This window comes from Jaculus jaculus, chromosome 7 (genome assembly GCF_020740685.1).
Source record: "Jaculus jaculus isolate mJacJac1 chromosome 7, mJacJac1.mat.Y.cur, whole genome shotgun sequence".
NCBI classification, from domain to species: Eukaryota; Metazoa; Chordata; class Mammalia; order Rodentia; family Dipodidae; genus Jaculus; species Jaculus jaculus.
In genome coordinates, this window is record NC_059108.1 from 86,973,107 (window position 1) to 86,999,261 (window position 26,155).

Consider the following 26,155-nt stretch of genomic DNA (forward strand, 5'->3'; position numbering starts at 1 on the left):
GAAAAACAGTCATGATACAGAGCTTTAAAAAAAAAGATATCTAAATAGAATTAGCTAGAAAGAAAAAGGGGTTTAGTGGGAGAGGCACAGGGTAGGAAGCATAAAAGTAATGGGAGAGAATTATGATCAAGATACATTATGCATAAGGTACCTTTAAGTGTTCTTTTTTGTTTGTTTTGTTTTGGTTTGGTTTTTCAAGGTAGGATCTTGCTCTAACCCAGCCTGACCTAGAACTCACTATGTATTCTCAGGCTGGCCTCAAACTCACAGCAATCCTCCTACCTCTGCCTATTCAGTGCTGGGATTAAAAGTGTGTGCTACCAACCCCAGCAGAGGGAGAGAAAATGGGTGTGTCAGGGCCTCTAGCCACTGCAGACAAACTCCAGATGAATACACCACTTTGTGCATCTAGCTTTATGTGGGTACTGGAGAACTGAACCCGGGTCATTTCGCTTTGCAGGCAAGCACCTAAACCACCAAGGCTTCTCTCTGGCTCCTTAAGTTCTCTTATAATGAGGCAGAATAGAAAGGCAGGGGGCATTATGGGGGTCTAGGAAGGAAAAGATCCTCCCTTTCCCCAGCACAATTAAAACATCTGCTGTGAATATTGCCTATATAGAAACAGTATTTATTTTATATAGAGATATTTTCAAATAACAATTATAAATTATCAATGAATCATGCTTAAAGCTTAGATGTCGATAGCCTTTCTCCTTCCCAATTATAAGCCTGCAGTTTTCTAGGAATCACACCAGAAGCACCATGTATATAGTAAAAAGCTCCCTTGTGCAACCCTTGTGGTCTATGGTTTGATCTTATCAGATTGCAGTGCCACGAGACACCCCTAGAGCCACCCTACAACTTCACTTAGTAAAAAGAAGAGAAAAGGTTTCTTAGCAACCCTGTAAAGTTGTAACTTGACAGCCATCAAAATGGCTTATATGAAGAGACAGACACTCAAGTTTTACTTTCCCTTGAGAAGGCCACACCCATACTGTCAGGTGTCTTATTTTTTATAGTGTCTTTTTCTCTTAACCTCTGTATTTCAATTTATGCTAAGAATCTCTTTTTAATAAAATCCAAACTTTAAACTGGCTTGTCCTAAAATTATTTTCTGTGACAAAGTCAATAATCCAGACTCACCTAAATGGAAATCTCTGAAAGTGAGCTCAGGTTGCTGGTGTTAGTTTGGTGATGTAGCTCCTGATGCACAGCCACTGACAATAACATTTTAGTCCATCAAAACAAAAGAGTTCTAGGGGCTGGAGAGATTGCTTAGCAGTTAAGGTGCTTGTCTGCAAAGCCTAATGACCTGAGTTCAATTTCCCAGTACCCACGTAAAGCCAGATGCACAAAATAGTGCATGCATCTGGAGTTTGTTGGCAGTGGCTGGAGGCCCTGGCACACCCATTCTCTGTCTTTCTTCTACTCTCTCTGCTTGCAAATAAATAATATATAAACACACACATATATATGTATACACACACACACACACACACGTGTGTGTGTGTGTGTGTGTATATATATAATTTATTTGCATATACGTGTATATACATTTAAATATCTTGGGCTGGAGAGATGGCTTGGTGGTTAAGGTGCTTCTGCCAAAGCCAAAGAACCCAAGTTTGAGTCCTCAGGACCCACATAAGCCTGATGCACATGGTGGCACATGCATCTGGAGTTTGTTTGCAGTGGCAAGAGGCCCTGGCACCCCCATTCTCTCTCTTGCTCTCAAATAAGTAAATAAAATAAAAACTTTAAAGAAAAATTTTTTTCAGGGCTTGAGAAATGGCTTAGCAGTTAAGGAGCTTTCCTGCAAAGCCTAAGGACGCATTCATTTTCAACTCTACAAACCCACATAAGCCAGATACGCAAGGTTGCACATACGCACAAGGGGGCACACACATCTGGAGTATGATTGCAGTGGCTGGAGGACTTGGCATGCCAACTCTCTTTCATTAAAAAAAAAAAAAATTCTTTAAAAGCTAGAGTTCTAGGAACCAGATATTTAGCTGTATGTCATCACAGGGTTACATAATTAAATGTGGGGATTGGGCAACAATATAAGGTTTCTAAATAGACCAATCAACCTAAATTAATTAAAAATCAAGAGTTAGTTAAATAGTATAGTAGATAAAGTGCTTGCCACAAAACTCTGTGTACTTGATCCTCAGAACCCACATAAAAAGCCAGACACTACAGCAGGCATCTGTAGTCTCAGCACACCTAGGGCAAAATGAGAGTTGAAGACAGGAAAATCTCCCAGACATTTATGGTCTAGCTAGCTTGGCACCCAGTGGTGAACAACTTTGCCTTGAGGCAAGGACTAGCATGTGAGATTGTTCTCTGAACTCCACAAGTATGCTATGGCACAGAAGTGTGTACACACACACACAAAAATTGTTTTTGAGGTAGGGTCTCACTCTAGCCCAGGCTGACCTGGAATTCACTATGGAGTCTCAGAATGGCCTCAAACTCACAGCAATCCTCCTACCTCTGCCTCCCGAGTGCTGGGATTAAAGATGTGCGCCACCACACACGGCACAAAAAATTTTTTAATTGTAGATAACAGTGAGTTAAAGGAACCTCTGACCTTCTCCATAAAAGTAACTAGACAGGACAGGCATGATGGCACATGACTATAATCCCAGAACCTAGCAATGCTGGCTGAGACAAGGGAATCACAAGTATGAGTCCAGTCTGGGCTATAAAGTTCCAGGCCAGCCTAAGAAACAGAGCTAGACCTTGTCTTTCAGAAAAAAGGTGGGGTGGGGTGGAAGAGACTCAGAGGATAAGAGTGCTTGTCAAATAAGCATGAGGATATAAATTCAATTCTCACCACCCATGTAAAAAGCCTTGCATGTCCACCCAATCCTGTACACCCAATCCTGAGGGAGGCAGAGACATAAGAATTGCTGGGGCTTGCTAGTTGGCCAGTAGGACCAGAAACAGCAGCTCCAGGTTCAATGAAATTCTTCAAGGAAACAAAGCCAAAGGACATCTAATGGTATCTCTGGCCTCCAAATGTGTGTGCACAGGATTCATCTAAATACACACACACACACACCACAAGTGCAAACACATATGCCAAAAAAAGAAAAAAAAAGAGGGAAACATGTTCAAAATCTGGAAATTAATCAAAGGCTCATAAAGCCAGGGATTTTAATTTTAAAAAAGGGTGGATTTCATTAGGAACCCTGTAACTTTATAGGAGGAGGAAGGAAGGGAGAGGAGGAGGTGGAAGTTGGAATTGTTAACCAAAAAAGGGAGGTGGACGGAGAATGAGGTATTAATAGCAGAGTGAAAAGCTCTGACAAATTCCTGGCACTACAGAAGGTCATACACATGCTGTCAACAAACTCAGGAAAGACTCAAGATGGCTGTAAGCTCTCAACTCAGGCTGACCTTGAGATTCTATGCAATCAGGAAATAAAAGCTAAAACTACTTGACTTGAATGCTATAACAGCCGGGGTGAGGGGGGGAGACACCTCTGACAATTTAGAAACACTGCTTTCAGCCTAGTAAGGAAATCTCTCTTCCACCACTAGCTATGTGTGTATATGTGTTTGTATGTGTGTGAACATGTGGAGGCCGGAGTCCAACATGGGGAACACTCCTCAATCAATTCTCTACCTTACACCATTTATTCATTTATTTATTTATTTAGGAGGAAGAATGAGAAGGAAGGTAGAGAGGAACAGAAAAAGTGTGTATGAGCGAGTGAATATGGTAGCGCCAGGGCCTCTTGCTGCTGCCAATAAACACCAGATGCATGTCCTACTTTATGGGTCTGTTTTTACATAGGAAAGGGCAATTTACTAGAGAACTGAACCCAGACCAGTAGGCTTTGCAAGCAAGTGCCTTTAACAGCTGCTGAGCCATCTCCACAGTGCATACCTTATTATTTGAGACAACTCTATTGAACCTAGAGCTCAAGCTGGACTGACTAGCCAGTAAACCCCGGAGATTCCCTGTCTCTGCCTCCCCAATGCGAGGACTGCAGGCATGCACTGGATCCTAACTCAAGTCCTCATGTATAACAGCAAGTACTTTACTCAATGAGTCATACATACTGAGTTTTGATACTTTGCAGTCAACCTGCTTTCCATATATCCCTTCAGCAATGTATGAGCATGTGTTTCCATATATTGTAACAAGAGACTTAGAAGTATTTTCCAAGTTACATGAATTTTATAACAAAAAGTAAATTAAGAAAGCTACCTCTTTTAAATACATTGCACATATTTCTTTTCTGTTTGTCTTAGTTCTGTTTATTGCAAGAGGCAGAGGTAGGAGGATCACCATGAGTTCGAGGCCACCCTAAGACTACAAGTGAATTCCAGGTCAGCCTGGGCTAGAGTGAGACCCTACCTCGGAAAAAAAAAAAGAAAAAGAAGAAAAGAAAAAGAAAAAACAAAAGGCAGCTCATGGGAGAAAAGCCTTTATTTGGGCTTACAGTCTTAAGGGGAAGCTTCATAAGGGCAGGAGAAAGCATGGCATCAGGACAGCATATGAAAAATAGCACCAGGAGAGTGAGCCAAACTCTGGCAATGGAAAGCTGGCTATAACACCGCAAAGCCCACCTCCAACAACAGACCTCTTCCACCTCCCAAACAGCCATTAGCTGGGGACCAAGTATTCAGAACACATGAGTTTATGAAGTATATCTGATTTAAACCACCAAAACTGCCAAAGGCAAGCTGAAGATGTTGAACTTTATCCCATAGGGGATCCATGAAAGGCTATAGAACAGCTATTGTAACTTATTCAATAATGGGCTCTGGAAAGATTGTGACAGCACCTCACAGACAAACCAGCTAGCAAACTGCTACAAAAGATAAAACAGGAAGAGAGGTGGAAAAACTGTAAGAGCCACAGAGTGAAGAAATATCCTGAGGCGTGGTCCCTGCTACCCCACAAGGACTGAAGCCTTCATGATCTTACAGTGCATACCATAACCTCACTAAGGAGGGTCTCCAAGGTAATGGGAGCTGGAGCAAGGGGATAAAAGAGAATAACCTGTTATAATGTAAAATAAAAATAATATTAGGGCTGCAGAGATGGCTCAGCAGTTAAGGTGCTTGTTTGCAAAGCCTAAGAACCCAGATTTGATTCCTCAGTACCCACATAAGTCAGATAGATGCACAAGGTGGCACACGCACCTGGAGTTCATCTGTAATAGCTAAAGGCCCTGGTGTGCTCATATACTCCCCTCACCCCATCTGTATATCTCTGCATATAAATAAATAAATACTTTATCTATTTATTTATTTTAGAGGCAGGGTCTCACTCTAGCCCAGGCTGACCTGGAATTCACTATGTAGTCTCAGGGTAGCCTTGAACTCACAGCAATCTACCTCTGCCTCCCAAGTGCTGGGATTAAAGGCATATGCCACCATGCCCAGCAAATGAAATACTACTTAAATAAAAATGGACTTAAGCTGGGAGGAAAGGTAAAAGCTGTCCCAGGCATTTGAAACTCTGAGTGTCCCAACATAAATTTATTCTTTTCTACCATCAAAGACAGAAGCTTCAAGCTGAGCATGGTGGCGCATGTCTTTAATCCCAGCACTCGGGAAGCAGAGGTAGGAGGATCACCATGAGTTCGAGGCCACCCAGAGACTACGTAGTGAATTCCAGGTCAGCCTGAGCTACAGTGAGACCTTGCCTCGAAAAAACAAAAAAAGAAACTTCAAAAATAATAAATAGATAAATAAATAAAACATATATTTAAAATTAAAAAGATAGAAGTTTCATTTATGTCTTTGCAAACTGTTAGAGAGTGACAGCATATGAAAAAGAGCAAATAAGCACCTAAGTCACTTATCAAACATACTAATCACTGTTAAGCTCTTTTCTCCAAGATCTGCTTATATAGGATGGATATTTCAGTAAGAGGCATGAGATAATATAAGAACATACACATGACATACATAAATTGTGAATGAATTAAAAATATTTTAAAAATGGTTTAAGGCCAAGCATGATGGTGCGTATCTTCAGTGCCAGCACTTAGGTGGATAAGGGCAGAGGATCTCAAATTCAAGGCTAGTCTAGGATAGTGAGATTGGCCACTCAATGAGTGAGAGGAAGGGAGGAGGGAAAAACAGAGAGGGGGGGGAGAGGGAGAGGGAAAGAGAGAGAAGAAAGAATGAGGAAAAACAATAAAAAAAGTTTTAAACAAAAACAAAAGATGTCTTTCTGTTCTAACAAGCTGAAAAATTTGCAACACAATCTTTCTCTTTTTATCTTAGATACTAGGAAGTTTTGAGACCCAGATTCAATGACTTACACCTGTAATCAGCTCATCTCTTAAACCTGATAAGGGCTCCTTACTTTACATGGTGATGAGTCAGTTGTTCTTTGTCACTAAGCTAAGCCATATAAAATCCTTCAGATGCAATAAAATCATTAATAAAATACAACACAAAAATGACTTACTCCATTTGAAACAGATTGTTTTATTAAGTGGACTTGTCAGTGTTATGGTTTGAATCTGAAATGTCTCCCACAGGTTGGTTCAAATGCTTGGAATCCAGCTGACAGTGCTATTTTGGGATGTTCTAGAAACTTATGGGGCAGAGCTGGACAAAGTAGGTCACTGACATGGATCCTTGGTAGTATTTTATTCCCTGGCTGCTTCCTGTCCACAGTGATATAAATTTTCCTCTGTCACAGACTACCACTAACATGACATGCTGCCCAGTGCATGAGCCCAATCAACTATGGACTGAACTTTCTGAAACCATGAGCTAAAATAAACAATTCTACCTCTTAACTTGTCTCTATCAGGTATTTCCTCACAGGATTGCAAAAGTAACTAACAAAATCAGTAACAATGGATTGGAGAGATGGCTTAGCAGTTAAAGGTGCTTGCTTGCAAAGCCTGATGACCTGCGTTTGACTCCCCAGTACCCACATAAAGCCAGATCCACAAAGTGGCACATGCGTCTGGAGTTTGTATTAAGTGGCAGAAGGCCCTGGCATACCCATACTCACTCTCTGTCTGCCTCTTTCTTTGTTTAGCACTCTCCCTCACTCTCAAATAAATAAAGATTTGTAGCATACACTTTTAGTCAGTCACAGCACTAGGTAGGAGGACTGCTGTGAGATCAAGGCCACCCTTAAGACTACACAGTGAATTCCAGGTCAGCCTGGGTTAAAGTGAGACCCTACCTCAAAAAAAGAGGGGGCTGGAAAGATGGCTTAAGAGTTTAAGGCACTTGCCTGCAAAGCCTAAGGACCCAGGTTTGATTCTCCAGGTCCCATGTAAGCCAGATACACATGGTGGTGCATGCTTCTGGAGTTTATTTGCAGTGGCTAGAGGCCCTGGCATGTCCATTCTCTCTCTCCCCCACCTCACATCTCTAACAAATAAATAAAACTAAATTTTAAAAATATTTGAATCTGGGCTGGAGAGATGGCTTAGCGGTTAAGCGCTTGCCTGTGAAGCCTAAGGACCCTGGTTCGGGGCTCGGTTCCCCAGGTCCCACGTTAGCCAGATGCACAAGGGGGCGCACGCGTCTGGAGTTTGTTTGCAGTGGCTGGAAGCCCTGGTGTGCCCATTCTCTCTCTCTCCCTCTATCTGTCTTTCTCTCTATGTCTGTCACTCTCAAATAAATAAATAAATAAATAAATAAATAATGAACGAACAAAAAAAAATTTAAAAAAAATTTGAATTTTTTTTTCCCTTTTTGTTTTGCTTTGTTTTTTGAGGTAGGGTCTCACTCTGGCCCAGGCTGACCTGGAATTCACTGTGTAGTCTCAGGGTGGCCACAAACAGACGGCAATCCTCCTACCTCTGTCTCCCAAGTGCTGGATTAAAAGGCATGTGCCACCATGCCTGGCTTGAATTAATTTTTAAAAAGAAAAAAATCAGTAACACTGTCTATACCAATAATCTACACAATATATCCCATCTTCATAAAGACATGAAGTAGAAAATGATGACACGGACACCACTCCTTGGCCACAAAGGCCTGTTTCCTAGCCACAGTCTCAAGCATTGGGGAGGCTGAGACACGATAATAAGCAGTGCATAGCCAGCCTGGGCTATATAAGACCCTATTCAAAAAAACTAGAAAAAGGGACTTCCAGTTAAGATGGCGGCATAGGAACCATGCCAAAGCAGTCTAGGGGGAAAAAAGCCAAAAACAAAAAAAAAAAAAAACAAAAAACATAAAGTAGCTCAATGAGATCAAATTAAAACTTTCAAATCAGTAAGATTCAAATTGAAGAATATAAATTAAAAAGTATAAGTGAGGGCCAGGTGTGGTGGCACACACCTTCATTCCCAGCACTTGGGAGGCAGAGATAGGAGGATCGCTGTGAGTTCAAGGTCAGCCTGGAACTGCAGAGTGAGTTCCAGGTCAGCCTGTGCTAGAGTGAAACCCTACCTTGAAAACAAAAAAGTATAAGTGAATTGAAGACTACAAAAGGCCTGATGTCATTATATAAAATATGACTTAACTCAAAATTACTTAACAAAACCTTAAAATATATCAAATTAGCTCATTTTTACAGATAGGTTACAGCTCACACACACACCCATCTTTAGCCAAATCTATTCCAAGATAATGTACATCACTGTCAAGTTACTTATTTAATAAATATATAGCATTTAATATATATAGTATGCAATAAATATAAAATATTAGTGTCAGCCCTTAAGTATTTCTATTTTGATTTTTACTTTTTGTTTTATTACTTTTGTTTCTTTTTTCTTTTTTAAAAAAAATTATTGGGCTGGAAAGATGGCTTAGCAATTAAGGCACTTGCCTGCAAAGCCAATGGACCTTTGATTCCCCAGGACCTACAAAACTCAGATGCACAAGATGGCGCATGCATCTGGAGTTCATTTGCAGTAACTAGCTGGAGGACCTGGCTCACCCATTCTCTACCTGCTTCTCTCTCTTTCTTCTCTCTCTCTCTCTCCAATAAATAAATAAAAATAAAAATTTTAAATACATTTATTTAGTTATTTCTCTTTATTGACCTCTTTCTCTCTCAAAGAAATAATTTTTTAAAAATCAGAAAAAAAATATATAAGGGCCAGAGAAATGACTCAGCAGTTAAAGGTGCTTCCTTGCAAAACCTGATGCTCCAGGTCCAATTCCTCAGTACCCATTTAAAGCCAGATGCACAAAAAAATGCATGCATCTGGAGTTCATTTGCAGTGGTAGGAGACCCTGTAGTGCTGTTTCTCATTCATACTTTCTCACCCTCTCCTTGCAAATAAATGAATATTAAATTTAAAATATGTACAGAGAGAGAGAGAGAGTAAAAAATGAAGACTAACGTTTTTTACATGAGGCCACTTTAGTTTGATGTAAGAGGGCCTATATTAGCATCTTTTATCAAATATCTAGAAAACTGCTATTGCTTATGTATCATGTTTTTCCTACTTCATGCATTTCAAGCAGGTGAGGACATCTAGAGAGAAGACATTGTAAACAAATAAGACGTGCTCTATAACTAATCCAGTCAACTGCTCCATGAATTGAGAAAATGGAACTGAGCATCCAGGAAATTCAAGACATTTAGACAAAGCACCAAGGAAAAGATTGCTAAACTTAATGAGAACTTAGTGGTCATGGTAGACTTGTAATGAAACTAACCAAGACATAAGAAAAGCAAAACAGATTAGAACTATAAGCATCAGGGATAAAAAAGATGGCATAGCAGTTAATGCAATTGCCTGCAAAGCTTAAGGACCCAGGTTCAACTCCCCAGAACCCACATAAGCCAGATGCACAAGGTGATGCATGCGCACAGGTGGTGCATATGCACAAGGTGGCGCACATGTCTGGAGTTTGTCTGCAGTGGCTAAGGCCCTGGCATGCCCATCATCTTTCTCTCTCTCATTAATAATAATAATAATAACAGCATTTTAAAAGGCTAAGCATCACATTAATTATATCTATTCCAAAGAACTAAATTAATATTTTAAAAATGAAATTCCTAAACAAGGCGTGGTGGCACACGCCTTTAATCCCAGCACTTGGGAGGCACAGGTAGGAGGATCACTAGTTCGAGGCCACCCTTAAATGACAGTGAATTCCAGGTCAGCCTGGGCTAGAGTAAGACCCTACCTCGAAAAACCAAAAAAAAAAAAATAATAATAATAATAATAATAATCAAAATAATACTCAATTGAATTACATTCCAAATAGCAAGCTCAGAAATCTATACAAATACAAAAACATCCAGAACCAGGCTGGGAGATGACTCACTGGTTAAGGGCATGTGCTTGCAAAGTCTGCTGGCCCTAGTTCGATTCCCCAATACCCATGTAAAGCCAAATGGACAAAGTGGCATATGAATCTGGAATTTGTTTGCAGTGGTAGGAGGCATGCCTATTGTCATTCTTTCTCTCTCTCAAATAAATAAATAAAAATTTTAAATGCCCAGAACCAGGCTGAAGAGATGATAAAGGTGTTGCTACCAAAGCCTGCCATCTCCAGGTTCAATTCCCGAGTGCCCATGTAAAGCCAGATGCACAAAGTGGCACATGTATCTAGAGTTTGTGTGGAGGGGCAAGAGGGCCTGGCATGCCCATATTCTCTCCCTTTCTATCACTTGCTCTCTCACCCTCACATTCTCTCTCTCTACTTACAAACAAATTAAATTTTTTAAAAAATCCAGAACCTAAAATGTAAAACTATATCAAGATATCCAAAGATTACCAAGAACACATAGAAGAATGACCAGCTGAAACCAGTACAAAATAAAAAAATAAATAAATAAATAAGCCAGACATGGTGGCACACACCTTTAATCCCAGCACTCAGGAGGAAGAGGTAGGAAAATCACTCTGAGTTGAGGCCAGCCTGAGACTACATAGTGAATTCTAGGTCAGATTGGGCTAAAGCAAGACCCTATTTGAAAAAGAAAAAATATATGTTAGGGGCTGGGGAGATTGCTTAGTGGTTATGGCACTTGGCAGCAAAGCCAAAGGACCCAGGTTCAATTCCCCAGTACCCACGTAAAGCCAGATGCACAAGGTGGCACATGCATCTGGAGTTCGTTTGTAGTGGCTTACGAGGCCCTGGTGTGCCCTTTCTCTCTCTCTCTCTCTCTTCCTCTGACCCCCCCTTTCTCAAATAAATATTTTTAATTAAAAAATTTTAAAGATGTTAAAATGATCAGAGAAGCACATTCAATTATTTTAATGTAGTCTACATAGTCAAAAAATAAGAGGACATATAAATATATGTATATTCTTATATTTTTAAATATTTTTGTTTATTTGAGAGGGAGGCAGAGACTGAGTGAGTATGGGCACACCTGGGCCATCTACCCCTGCAAACAAACTCCAGATGCATGTGCCACCTAAAGCATTTGGCTTTACATGGGTCCTAGGTAATGAAACCAAGACCAGCAGGTTTTGCAAACAAGTGCCTTTAACCACTGAACAATCTCTCCAGCCCTGTATGTTTTTTAAAACTCCAGGTGCAGTAGGATCACTTGAGTCCATGAGTTGGAGGCCAGCCTGGATAACACAGCAAGACCTTGTTAAACAAACAAGCAAAATGCAGACCTATGTAAAGGCCAGGAAACTAGAAAAGTGCCCAAGGTGGGCTGGAGAGATGGCTTAGCGGTTAAGCGCTTGCCTGTGAAGCCTAAGGACCCTGGTTCGAGGCTTGGTTCCCCAGGTTCCACGTTAGCCAGATGCACAAGGGGGTGCACGCGTCTGGAGTTCATTTGCAGAGGCTGGAAGCCCTGGCGCACCCATTCTCTCTCTCTTCCTCTATCTGTCTTTCTCGCTGTGTCTGTTGCTCTCAAATAAATAAATAAATTTAAAAAAAAAAAAAAGTGCCCAAGGTACTAGAGAAAAGAAGCATTATAGAAGCATTCTACGGATGGGGAAGGCAAGAGAACACATGATATACTCAAGTGGAAGTGAGAATTCTGAGGGCAAAGGAAACAATGGAGAAAGGGGAGCAGGGAAAAAGGCAAGAGAACCAACCAACAAAAAAAAGTGCATGAAAATGCCTTAAGGAAACCTGGTATTTCATATAGTGAGGTAGGGTCTTTCTCTACCCAGTCTGACCTAGAATTCTTCTAAGTTGTCTCAGAGTAGCCTCGAACTCACAATGATCCTACTATTTCTGTCTCCCAAGTGTTGGCGGCATGCACCATGACACCTGGCTCATAAGCTAATTTTTTTAAAAAATGATAATAATAATACCGATTATGTATTAAAAAACACATTTTTGTATGTAGCAGAAGACTAGTAAGCCAACAACAGAAACAATACAAAATAAAACAGAAAAAAAACTCCCAAATGGTATTAGTGAGCAAAGAGACTTTCCAATACACTATTTAACCTTCTAATATACTAACAAATGACGTTCTAAAAGGGAGGGAAGATAGGTGAGAAAATAATGGCCAAATTTTTTCCAAATTTAATGAAAACTGTAAATCTACAAATCCAAGAAGCTTGATGAATTTCAAGTCAAGAAATATGAATATAGGGCTGGAGACATGGCTTAGCAGTTGAGGCATTTGCCTGCAAGCCAAAGGATCCCGGTTTGATAATCCAGGACCCACGTAAGCAGATGCACAAGGTGGCACAAGAAACTGCAGTTTGTTTGCAGGGCTAGAGGCCCTGGTGTACCCATTCTCTCTCTTTCTCTCTCTTTCCCCTCTCTTTCTATCTCTCAAATAAATAAATAAATAAAATATATTAGAAAAGAAATATGAAAATAACTGAATTGCTCACAACCAATAATGAAGAAAAAAATCTTAAAAGCCACCACAGGAAAAAAATGATATGCTACAGAGTAAGATACTAAGTGATAGAAGACTTATCCAAAACATGCAAGCAAGACAACAGTGGAATAAAAAAAAACAAAACATAAACCTAGGGCTAGAGAGATAACTTAGTGGTTAAGACGTGTGCCTATGAAGCCATAAGCCAGATGCACAAGGTGGGACATGTGTCTGGAGTTCATTTACAGTGGCTAGAGGTCCTGGTGTGCTCATTAAAAAGAAAAAAGAAAACAAAAAAACAAAACAAAAACATAAGCCTAGGGCTGGAGAGATAGCTTAGCAGTTAAGCGCTTGCCTGTGAAGCCTAAGGACCCCGGTTCAAGGCTCAATTCCCCAGTACCCACATTAGCCAGATGCACAAGGGGGCACATGCATCTGGAGTTCGTTTGCAGGGGCTAGAGGCCCTGGCACGCCCATTGTCTATCTCTCTCTCTGCCTCTTTCTCTCTGTTGCTCTCAAATAAATAAATAAAACAAAAAAAAATTAAAAAAACATAAGCCTAGAATCTAAACAGCAAAAATACCTTTCGACAACAAAGGCAGTGACTTACATATAAAAGAAAGGGAGTTGAAGAGATGGCTTAGCAGTTAAGGCACTTGTCTGCAAAGCCAAAGGACTCAGGTTCGATTCCCCAGGACACACATAAGCCAGATGCACAAGGTGGTGCATGAGTCTGGAGTTTGTTTGTAGTAGCTAGAGGCCCTGGTATGCCAACATTCTTCCTCTTTCTCTTTTTCAAATAAATAAATATGAAATGTTAAAAAAGGGTCTTTCACTAACAAATAATCCCAACAAGAAAATGCTAGTTTTTCAAGCACAAATAAAAATATGCCAGATAGGCATGGTGGCACATGCCTTTAATCCCAGCACTTGGGAGGCAGAAGTAGAAGGATCGCTATGAGTTCGAGGCCACCCTGACACTACATAGTGAATTCCAGGTCAGCCTGAGCCACAGTGAGACCCTACCTCAAAAAAAAAAAAAAAAAATGTATGCCAGATAAATATAGTATCTATGCAAAGCAATGAACAGTACTAAAAATGGTACTTGTTGTAATCACTGCAGGAAGGAACATCCAAATCAGGCACAGTTTATGGTAAGAAGAGGTTCATTACAAGCTTACAGATCCAGGAGGGAAGTTCCCTCAGTGGTGGAAGAAACTGCTTCCATACATGCAAACAGACAGAAAAAAAATGCAGCAAGCAAAACACTAGCACCTGCACACACACCAAAAAACAGCAAGCAGCTGGGACCTAGGCAGAGCTTAGTTGGCTCTGCACACCTTTGGCCTAGAAACAGATCCACCCCAGTGACACCTCTTCCAGCCAAACAGCTGGAAATCCAAGTTATAAGCTTTAATTAAAAAAAATTTAAAAAACCACCTGAGTCTATGTATGTCTCCATTCAAACTACCACAGTACTAAATAAATGTATTAATATTAACTTTCTATCATATAAAATCTTAAGATCTGTTTAAATGAAATAACAAACATAGGACCAATAGTTTGCACAGATAAAATCTATACAAAAGTAAAAGGCTCAGTGAGAAATGGAAGTCTTGGGCTGAAGAAATGGAATAGAGGTTAAGGCGCTTGCCTACAAAGCCAAAGGACCTAGGTTCAATTCCCAAGTATCCACATAAGTCAGATTCTACACAAGGTGGTGCATGCATCTGGAGTTCGTTTGCAGTGGCTGGAGGCCCTGGCACACACATATTCTCTCTCTCGCTCTCGCTCTCTCTCTCGCTCAAATAAATAAATAAATAATATTTAGAAATGGAAGTCTCTTGTTGTATAATATCACTTACAGGTATAGACTCTAATAAGTTAAAAACACATGATCACAAAGCTATCACTAAAACAAAACAGATTAGAGCTGATAAACCTACTAAGGAGGTAAAGTAAAATCATAAAAGTTACTCAACTAATCCAGCAGTGAGGGACGGTGAAGACAGGGACTAAGAAGAGATAGGCCAAATAGAAAGCAAGATGACTGTCTCAAACCTAACCACATGTATCCTACAATGCTAATCAGATGAAACAAAAATGGCTATATAAATGTCACAATAGATTCCAAAGCAAAGACTATTACCAAGGATAAAGAGGCCATCCTATAATGATGCAGGGGTCAAACTACCAAAATTTTATAATGGTGGCTCACTTCTATAATACCAGATCCTGGGCTGGAGAGATGGCTTAGCGGTTAAGCGCTTGCCTGTGAAGCCTAAGGACCCCGGTTTGAGGCTCGGTTCCCCAGGTCCCACGTTAGCCAGATGCACAAGGGTGCACACGCATCTGGAGTTCGTTTGCAGAGGCTGGAAGCCCTGGCGCGCCCATTCTCTCTCTCTCCCTCTATCTGTGTCTGTCACTCTCAAATAAAAAAATAATTTTTTTTTTTTAAAGTTCCATATAATACCAGGTCCTTGAGAGGCTGAGACAGAATTACCTGAGTCCAGGAATTCAAGACCAGCCTGGGCAAGATAGAAAAACTCTCTCTTTCTCAAAAAAAAAAAAAAGAAGAAAAAGGGGGGAGAACAGGTGTGGGGTGGCACACGCCTTTAATCCCAGCACTTGGGAGGCAGAGGAAGGAGGATCGCTGTGAGTTCGAGGCCACCTTGAGACTACATAGTGAATTTCAGGTGATCCTGGGCTAGAGTGAAACCCTACTCGGAAAAATAATAATAACAAAAAAGAAGAAAGGGGGGAAAAACAGGTGTGGTAGCACATGCCTTTAATCCCAGCACTTGGGAGGCAGAGGTAGGAGGATTGCTGTGAATTTGAGACCAGCCTGAGACTACATAATGAATTCCAGGTCAGCCTGAGCTGGGGGAGGTGGGGAGGGGTGATCCATAAACCTAAATGTTATCTTAGCCATAAGACCAAGAAGCAATTCACAAAACAGAATATTAACACAGAGCTTTAGCTGGAGAGATGGTTTAGCAGTTAAGGTGCTTGCCTGTGAAGGCTAAGGACCCATGTTTGACTCTCCAGATCCAACATAAGTCAGATGCACACTGATGAGGCAAGTGCAAGGATGCACATGTCCACTCGGTGGTGAAAACATCTGGAGTTCAATTGCAGTGGCTGAGGCCCTGGCACAACAATTCTATCTCACTTTCTCTAAAATAAAAAATAAATAAATAAGTAAGAAGAAAAAGAAGAAGGAAGGAGGAGGAGGAGGAAGAAAGAAGAAGGAAGAAGAAGAAAGACTACAACGATGACAACAGAGCTTTAAAATGCATGAAGCAGGTCTGGACAGCTAACTCAGCAGTTAAGATACTTGCCTGCAAAGCCTCACAACCTGGGTTCAATTCCCCAATACCTATGTAAAACTGGATGCACAAAGTGGCACATGCACCTAGAGTTCCTTTGCAGCAGCTAGAGGCGCTGGCATGCTCTCTCTGGCACTCACTCTGGCTAGCTTGCTTGCTTGCGTTCACTCGCTCCCACGCTCATTCTCTTTCTCTCCCCCCCCCCTCTCTCTCTCTTCTTGCAAATAAATAAAAATATTTAGGGCTGGAGAAATGGCTTAGTGGTTAAGGCGCCTGCCTGCAAACCAAAGGACTCAGGTTTAATCCCCCAGTACCCATGTAAAGCCAGATGCACAAGATGGCACATGTGGCTGGAGTTCATTTGCAGTGGCTACATGCACTGGTGCACCCATTCTCTCCTCTCTCTCTCTTAAACAAATAAAATATTTTTGCAAATTAGAAAAAGACTAAATGAATTTAGCAAGATGGTAGAATACAAACTCACCATACAAAGACCAATATTTTCCTTATAATAATTACAAACAGAAGAAAATATGGGACTGGAGAGATGGCTTAGCGGTTAAGTGCTTGCCTGTAAAGCCTAAGGATCCCAGTTCGAGGCTTGGTTCCCCAGGTCCCACGTTAGCCAGATGCACAAGGGGATGCACGTGTCTAGAGCTCGTTTGCAGAGGCTGGAAGCCCTGGCATGACCATTATCTCTCTCTCCCTCTATCTGTCTTTCTCTCTGTGTCTGTCACTCTCAAATAAATTTTAAAAAAAATATGAAGAAACCATTTAATGAAAGCTTCCTAAGACTCTCCATTTGGGGGTTAAGTCTGACAAAAGACACTGAAAACCAAAACACTACTGAAAGATGTTAAAGAAGTCTTAAATGGAGGAATACATTTTGTTCATGACTGAAGCGTATTCAATATTGTCTCCAAATATTTCCAGATTTCAACATAACCCCAGTCAAAACCCCAACAGCTTTCCTATTGTTTAGACATTGACAAGCTAATCTTTTTAATTTTCTAAATTTTTTAATTTTATTTTTATTTTTTATTTGCTTGATAGAAAGAGGGAGAGAGAGAATGGGCACACTAGGGCCTCCGGTCCCTGCAAACAAACTCCAGGCTCATGTGCCACCTTGTGTATCTGGCTTACATGGGTACTGGAGAATTGAACCTGGGTCCTTTGACTTTGCAAGCAAGTGCCTTAACTAGTAAGCCATTCCTCCAGCCCTCTTTTTAATTTTTTTCTTTTTAGATGATCTCACTATGTTGCTGGGCTGGTCTAGAAGTAGGAGGCTCAAGTGTTCAGGCTGCTCCAGCATATGCTACCTCACCATATGAATTTAAAAATCCCATGGAAATGTTAATAAACAATGAAAAAGAGAGTACCTCTGAAGAACAAAAAAGCTGGAGAGACAACACTAGATTTCAAGATTTATTTTAGTTACAATAATCAAAATATTTCAAAGGGGAAAGTGTGGGGGGGAGGGAGGGAATTACCATGGGATTTTTTTTGTAATCATGGAAAATGCTAATAAAAATTAAAAAAAAAAAATCGCCGGGCGTGGTGGTGCACGCCTTTAACCCCAGCACTCGGGAGGCAGAGGTAGGAGGATCGTCATGAGTTCGAGGCCACCCTGAGACTACATAGTGAGTTCCAGGTCAACCTGGTCCAGAGTAAGACCCTACCTTGAAAAACCAAAAAAAAAAAAAAAAAAATCAAAATATTGTAGCACCAGCACTGTAAGGTGTGACCAAGACCACTGAGGCCACTCTAAAGCAAAGATGGAAGCTTTTATTCGGGAAAAACATAAGCTGCCACGACTGACTCTCAAGAGCAGAGCAGTCAACTTTGAGATTACAGATAGGGCACTACATAGAGCTCTTCAGTTGGGGGAAGGTGAGGAAGGTAAGGCACTCCTTTGTTCTTTATATCAGCCATAGGGTGTGAGACCAGAAGTGATCAGACCTGAGAGATGAGAGGGCAGGTAACCTAGAACTGGGGCATTGCTGGGCAAGAAAGGGATAATGGCTGGGTGGTTCCTTGAGAAATGTGGATGACCCACTTCCTTGTGTCTCTGTTGCCCTCCTGCTGTCCTTGGTGACTCCATTTTGTCCTGACCTAACAGGCACCAGCACAGATAAATGGTTCACTAGAATAAAAGAGAGTGCAGAAGCAGGCCTTTACATATATATAAAATCAGGTTTTAACAAAAACACAAGGGCAATTCAGTAAAGTAGCATTCTTTCAAAAACTGGACCTGGAACTGGGCATTATACACAAAGAATAAATAAAACTACAACTTACTTTATACCATTATTTACAAAACAAAGTAAATTAAAGATGGATCACAGACCTAAAGAAGACTTCAAAGAGTTACACATTTAGAAGCATAAAAGAAAATCTTCATGATCATGAGTTAGGCAAAGATTTTAAATAACATCATAAACAATCATAAAAGAAATGTGATATATAAAGATATATAAAGACACTCTGCAAATGAACTAATTCTCTGCCAGATATAATCAAAATTAAGCAAAATAAACCTTTCCTCTTTCTAAGATTTTAAAAAATAATGTTGGGCTGGAGGGATGGCTTAGCATTAGTTAAGGCATTTGCCTGCAAAGCCAAAGGACTGAGGTTCGATTTACCAGGACCCATATTGGCCAGATGCATGGGGGGGGGGGGGCGGCCACACACATCTGGGGTTCATCTGCAGTGGCTGGAGGCCCTGGCACACCCATTCTCTCTCTCCCTCTTTCTCTGTCAAATAAATAAATGTAAAATAAATAAATGTAAAATATTAAAAATTAAAAAATAATGTTAAGAGAATGAAAAGACAACCCAAAACATGGGGAAAAGAATCTTGACAAATCAAGTATATATACTTATATTCAGAGCTGGAGAGACAGCTCAATGGATAAAGTGCTTGCTGCCCAAGCATGAGGGTGGGAGTTCAGAGCCCCAGAACCATGTAAATGCTGGGTGGGTGTGGCAATGTTCCTGTAAATCCAGTTCTTGGGAGGCAGAAACACTAAGCAGGGGATCCCAGGGGCAAGAAAGCTAGCTATCTGAGCATAATTCATGAGCTCTGGCTGGGTACAAGTAGGACAGCAATCCAAGAAGACACCCAATGTCAACCTCTGGCCTCCACATGCACATGCTCATATCCTCCCTCCCTCCCTCCCTCCCTTCCTCTCTCTCTCCTTGAAAATAAATAAATACAGTCTTAAAAAATATGCATGTTCGGGGCTGGAGAGATGGCTTAGCGGTTAAGCGCTTGCCTGTGAAGCCTAAGGACCCCGGTTCGAGGCTCGGTTCCCCAGGTCCCACGTTAGCCAGATGCACAAGGGGGCACACGCGTCTGGAGTTTGTTTGCAGAGGCTGGAGGCCCTGGCGCGCCCATTCTCTCTCTCTCCCTCTATCTGTCTTTCTCTCTGTGTCTGTCGCTCTCAAATAAATAAATAAATAAAATATTAAAAAAAAAAAAATATGCATGTTAAATGTGCCACTGCCATATGATCCAGCCATTCCACTCCTAGGTATTTATCCCTGGAAAACTAAGTACATGTCTATACTAGAACTCTTACTGGCAGCTTAACTTCCAATAGTCCCAAACAACCCACATGTTAATCAACAGATAGATGGAAAAGAATGAGATTGAGTAAGAAAAACTAAACCAGGAGCTGGGTATGGTGGCACACACTTTTAATCCCAACATTTGGGAGGCAGAGGTAGGAGGATCACTGTGAGTTTGAGGCCACCCTGAGACTACCTAATGAATTCCAGGTCAGCCTGAGCTAGAGTGATTCCCTACCTTGAAAAAACAAAACCAAAAAAAGTAAACAAAAAAAAAAATAATAAACACTGTATAGTATCATTTCATTTATATGCTACATAATTCTACCTACATAAAACTAGGAAATGCACACTACAATGAGAACAGATTAGTGGTTGCTTGGGGAAGGGGAGAACACAAGTGGAAGTGGAGGGAAAAGGGGTAAGAGAAAACTTTGGGAAGTCATAAACATATTCATTATTTTATGCATCTGGCTGTTATTCTTTCTTGTTTTTCCTGTTTGTTTTTGTTGTGGTTGTTTTCTCGAGGTAGGGTCTCACTCTAGCCCAAACTGACCCTGTACTCACTCTGTAGTCTCAGAATGGCATCAAACTCATGTCGATTCTCCTACCTCTGAGTGGTGGAATTAAAGGATTGTTTTTCTGTTTTCTTATGAACACTTTGTGAATGCTAGGAGTATGCTTTAATTAGAAGCCCATCCCCGCATTTTTCTTGATTGCCTGCATAATTTTAATGTTGACTGTTACGATGGTTTCATGAGTTATGCCTGTGTCAAAAATCACTGTAAATATTAAATATGTACAATTTTATTGGCTGACAAATATACTTCAATAAAGCTGTTAGGAAGAATGACCTAAGAATGATCCATTTTTAGCTTTAGTAAGTTCTTAACTCAAAAGGACTGAACTTCTGCCTTGGGCACTCTTAAGTAGAAGCACCCTAACATGTGGTGAGTATCTCAGTACCATGCCCAGAATGCCACAGTCACTTTCAGAGGGCTAACTTACTATCATTATTCTATGGCTGCTCACCAGTGGTAAGCGGAAGGGAGGGGGCATAAAGGACACCACAAAGCTTTAGCAATCAGCAGAAGCTTTTCCTTTTTTTTTTTTTTTTTTTCTACTTTAAGGAAATCCATTAGTTCCTACATATCAAACACATAATATCAATAAATATCAGGTTTAAATCTAATCTATTAGAGGCAAGCTATTTTGAGGCTGGATCTTACTGTGTAGCTCTGGCTGGCCTAGTATTCCTTAGGTAGCCCAGGATGGCCTTGAACTTGTGGTAATTCTTCTACCTCAGCCTCCCAAGTGATGGGATTATAGACAAGTGCCATATGCCTAGCTAAATTCTTTATAAATTGGACTGAAATTGTCCTAGAATGGGAACACATGCCAAGAAAAGGCTTACACTAGATATTTAAACTTTGTCCATGTTCTTATATAATGAGGATGTATTGCATTCTCCTATAAGTGAGTAGCACTTTATTTGATCCAATATGATTTTGTAATCAGCAAACTAATCTTATTATGTTTACCTTATTGAAAACTCTGGCTTCCGCCCGGCGTGGTGGCACACACCTTTAATCCCAGCACTCAGGAGGCAGAGGTAGGAGGATCGCTGAGTTTGTTCCTGAGACTCCATAGTGAATTCCAGGTCAGCCTGGGCTAGAGTGAAACCCTACCTCGAAAAACCAAAAAAAAAAAACAACTCTGGCTTCCAAGCCGGGTGTGGTGGCGCATGCCTTTAATCCCAGCACTCGGAAGGCTGAGGTAAGTGGATCCCCGTGAGTTCAAGGCCACCCTGAGACTACATAGTGAGTTCCAGGTCAGCCTGGACTAGAGTGAGACCCTACCTCGAAAAAATAAAAGAAAACCAAAAAAAATCTGGCTTCCAAAAGGGAATTTAAGTGGCTCTTCCACTACAAATCACATTCCAGAGTGGCAAACCTCTGAATGTAAGCATTGTTTGACTTTTGTCATTCCATTACTCCCACTTATCTTCTTAGAAATCATATTAACCTTATTTCAAATAACTGCAACCATTTGAAAATAGACCACTTTGGCCAGGAGTGGTAACACACACCTTTAACCCCAGTATTCAGGAAGCAGGCATAGGAGGATCACTATGAGTTCAAGGCCACCTGAGACTACATGGTAAATTCCAGGTCAGCCTGGGCTAGAGTGAGACCCTACCTTAAAAAAAAAAAAAAAAAAGGAGAAAAGAAAAACATTTTATGAAATTTAATCAATATACTAAAACCAAGCATTGAGGCTTGAATATAGAGAGCTTGCTAGCGCATGAGGCCATGGGTTCAATCCCTAGCAATGAAGTAGCAGGAGACCAACATAAAGTAAGGTATTGTGAGGTTCAGCTTTCATCCTGTGTTCTTTTTCCAATTTATTTGAGAGAGAGAGAGAGAGAAGAGAATGGGCATGCCAGAGCTTGTTGCTGCAAACAAACTCCAGACACATGTGCCATATTTTGTATCTGGCTTTTTGTGAGTACTGGGGAATCAAACATGGGCTGTAAGGCTTTACAAGCAAGCACCTTTTACCAAGTCATCTCCCCAGCCCTGTTCTGTGCTTCTGACATGCTTTCAAAATTGACACTTAGGATATTATGAGAAATTTTCTTGTCCATTGTAAGATGTTTGCAGCATCTAGCATACTAGAACGTCAGTAGCAGCTCCCCACAGTTGTAAAAAAAAAAATTGTCTCCAGGGCTGGAGAGATGGTTTAGCAGTTAAGATGCATGCCTATGAAACCTAAGGACCCAGGTTCAATTCTCTAGGTCCCACGTAAGCCATGTGCACATGGTGGCACGTGTGTCTGGAGTTCATTTGCAGTGGCTAGAGGACCTGGCGTGCCCAGTCTCTCTCACCCTCTATCTCTGTCTCTAAACATAAATAAATAAATTTTTAAAAAAATTGTCTCCAGATAATGGCAGTTATGCCATGCATGGTGGCACATGTCTTTAATCCCAGCACTCCTGAGGCAGAGGTAAGAGGACTGCCATAAATTCAAGGCCACCTTGAGACTATATAGTGATTTCCAGCCTGGGCTACAGTGAGACCCTACCTCAAAAAACAACAGCAGCAACAAAATACTTTCTTTTCAACCTGAGAAAGCTAGATCCTACAAAATCTGACCTCTGTGACTTCTCTTTATATATGTGTGTGTGTGTGTATACACACACACACACACACACATTATTTTTATTTACTTAGAGAAAGGGAGAGAGAATGGACACACCAGGGTTTCTAGCCACTGCAAACAAACTCCAGACACATGCACCACCATGTGCATCTGGCTTATGTGGACTCTGGAGAACTGAACCTGAGTCCGTAGGCTTCACAGGCCAGTGCTTTAATCACTAAGCCATTTCCAGCCCTCTGTAACTTCTTAATAGAACCCATTTCCCAGATAGAAAAAAACAACAACTCAGACTACAGAGATGGTTTAGCAGTTAAAGCACTTGCTTGTGAATGCTAAGAACTCAAGTTCGATTCTCCAGTACCCACGTAAGCCAGATGCACAAAGTGGAGCATGCTTCTGGAGTTCGTTTGCAGTAGGCAGAGGCCCTGGCATGCCCACTCTCTCTGTCTCTCTTCTCTGTATTCCCCTCCTTCCCTCCCCCCCTCTGCTTGCAAGTAAACAAATATATATATACATACATATATATATAATTATATAATATATAATTATATATTATATATATAAACTATGACAAAGAAATGCACAAAAAACAATACTTAATCAACCAAGGCACTTACTTTTGGAAATCTGAACATGCCACTGGAATTCAATGCTATAGTTCTTTATTTATACAACTTACAGTATGTCTCAAATAAATGTCAAGTTCCATTAAGCATCCAGTTCCAAACGGCCATTATTTGTAATGCGTCATCGGCATGCATGTTGACTTTATCTGTTCCAGCCAAATCTTTTTCTTCAATGAAAACAAAGTGATAACAACCTCTACCATAATTTCTAGAGAACCGGCCTTCTTTTGGTATTGGTAACCTGGATTTACATGCTTTCTCACAATTTCACAGGAATAAATATAAATTAGTTGCCATAACCCAGGCATAGTAGCACACATCTTGAATCCCAGCACTCAGAAGGCAGAGGTAGGAGGATCACTGTGAGTCTCAGGCCTGCCTGGAACTATAGAGTGAGTTCCACGTCAGCCTGGGCTAGAGGGAAACCCTACCTTGGTGTGTGTGTGGGGGGGGGGGGATTAGCTGTCAAAAATGTAGGAAGAGTGAGAAACAAACTAGACACAAATTTGGGCTCCTCCAGCTCTGACTCAGCCTCCCTGTAGTTGGATGAAAACAACCTCAGCTTTACTGTTTGTTAAAAAAATAATAAAATTGACAATACTAAGTCAGGCGTGGTGGCACAAGCCTTTAATCCCAGCACTCAGCAGGCTGAGGTAGGAGGATCGCTGTGAGTGAGAGGCCACCCTGAGACTACATAGTTAATTCCAGGTCAGCATGGGCCAGAGTGAGACCCTACCTCAAAAAAAAAAAAAAAAAAGGCAATACTACCTGTACTCCTAGACGTAATGCCGAGATTGACTAGAATAATTTATGTGAAACCACTTTGCAAACAGCAAAACACCATACAAATGTTGGGTATTCCTGGTGGAATCCTGGTGGTATGAGTAACGACACGCTTGATATGTCCCTGAGTTAAAGGACAATCATTAAAGATACGTCCCTTTCCAAAACACTCAGACAGCTTTAGATAATGAACTCGGGCTTTTGGGCTCCAAACTCGGTTCGGTCTTTAGCCTAAGTACCAACCCAGACAAGCTTTCCTTCTCGAATTTTTCTTTATCTGTAAAAAATCCAAGTGCGGAATCAGAAAGTTCCCCTAAGTGTTAGTTCATCCCTTGTCAACCTATTCTACGACCAAGACTCCAAAAAATTGTTCGCAGTACATCCAAAACTCAAAGGACTGTTCGGTATTCAGCAACACAGGAGTTGAAGGCAGCGAACAGTAAGAAAAATCTTAAGTAAAAAGGATTCTGTACCATTCTCGAGAAGCAAAGGAAAGGCTCGCTTGTTTTGTTTTCTACAATTAATTATAGCCTTCCTTCTAAATGGCAGCAAAGCAGCACAAGGTGCATTAGGTGCAGGGCGGGGTTCTTTCCCGCAAGCTTTGGGAACCGCCCACTTCCCAAAGAGGTGTAACTGCTTCCTCCCCGTCCTCACCTGCCAAACAAAAATCTAAAAAGAACTTGAAAGGTTAACTACGATACTGTTCGAGAGAGGATGTCGCTTTTCTTTCCACTTGGGTGGGAATGGTAGAAGTCACGCGGCAAACGCGTCCCAGAAACACCATTATCCACAAACACCGTGTGTCTCAAAAGAGGAAAGTTTTTCGAGTAACACTAATCTCTAAACACTGAGCTCAGACCGTGAACTCGGATGCTGACATCCTGGCGTTCCTTAAGTCATTAGTTTGTGCCAACTGCCAGGCAGTCCCTTTCCCCCATCTGCGCCCCGGCGCGCCCAGGCAGCGCTCGTCCCGCTCGCCCCACCGGGTCGCGAGGGGGCCGGGGAGGGAGCCGGGAGGCCCGGCCGGTCGCCCAGGCCGCGGCCGCCCCCGCCGCCGCTCACCGATAACGATGCGCAGGTGCTTGAGGCGGGTCAGCGCGTCCTTCTTGGTGTCCAGCACCTTCTGGGTGGACTTCTTCACGTCCCCGTGCGGCTTCTTGGAGAACATCCTGCCGCCACAGTGGGCTCCAGGCCGCGCCGGGTCGGCGGCGGCGGCGGCGGCGGCGGCGGCGGCGCGCGGAGCAGGGCGAGGAGGAGGACGGGGTGGGCGGGGAACTCAGCTCCGGCCGCTCCTTCACTCCGCAGCCCCGCGCGCCCGGGGGAGGCCGCCGCCGCCGCGCCGCGGAACCCGGGGCTCCGGCTCCAATATGGCGGATCCCCTGTCGGGCCCGGCGCCGAGCGGGTGAGGGAGGCGCGCACGGGCCGACGCCGCCGCCTCAGGCCGCGGCCCCCCGGACCCCAGCGGCGCGGACGAGGAGCTCCCGGCGGCTGCAGCTCCGCGGCGCTCTCCCTGAGGCCCCCTTAAGGTGAAAGCTTCCGTAGCAGCTCCAGCGCTGCACACGCCAGGAGCCAGCACCGTAGGGATGGAGTTTCACGACTCTGCCGTCAGTGGCGAACGGTCCCCGTGGCAACCGCCTTCTGACGTCAAGGGCTCGTGACGTCACGCCGGCGTGAGCTCACGCCTGGCGCTGCACCCGCTAGGTTTCCTTCCTACGTGAGCCACCCAGGCAGGGTGGCGTCCCGCAAAGTGAAGGAAAGAGCTCCTAGTTGACAGTGATTCGTTGTCATACTCCCAGTTAAAAAAAAAAAAAAGACCCTTCATCTCCGCTATTTAATCCGTCACGGGGATTTACGACGACGCTAAAACATCCAAGCAGATGTACAATCGCCATAGTAACTAGATGACTCTAAAACATCAAACCAGATGGGCTTGGTGCCAGGTCTAAAGCCATGACTGTAAAATGATTTCA

General features: G+C 42.1%; 1 protein-coding gene across 8 annotated transcripts in view; it reads right to left on the bottom strand.

The window, feature by feature from the left end:
• Ralgapa1 (Ral GTPase activating protein catalytic subunit alpha 1) overlaps window positions 1–25,381 on the bottom strand; it is a 271,828-nt gene extending 246,447 nt beyond the window's left edge. For all 8 annotated transcript variants that reach the window (XM_045155394.1, XM_045155393.1, XM_045155389.1 and 5 more), the window contains exon 1: window positions 25,248–25,381. In XM_045155394.1, coding sequence (XP_045011329.1) covers window positions 25,248–25,353 — 106 coding nt within the window. In that variant the 5' untranslated portion in view covers window positions 25,354–25,381. The remainder of the gene's footprint in view (window positions 1–25,247) is intronic.
• Window positions 25,382–26,155: the final 774 nt, after the last annotated feature.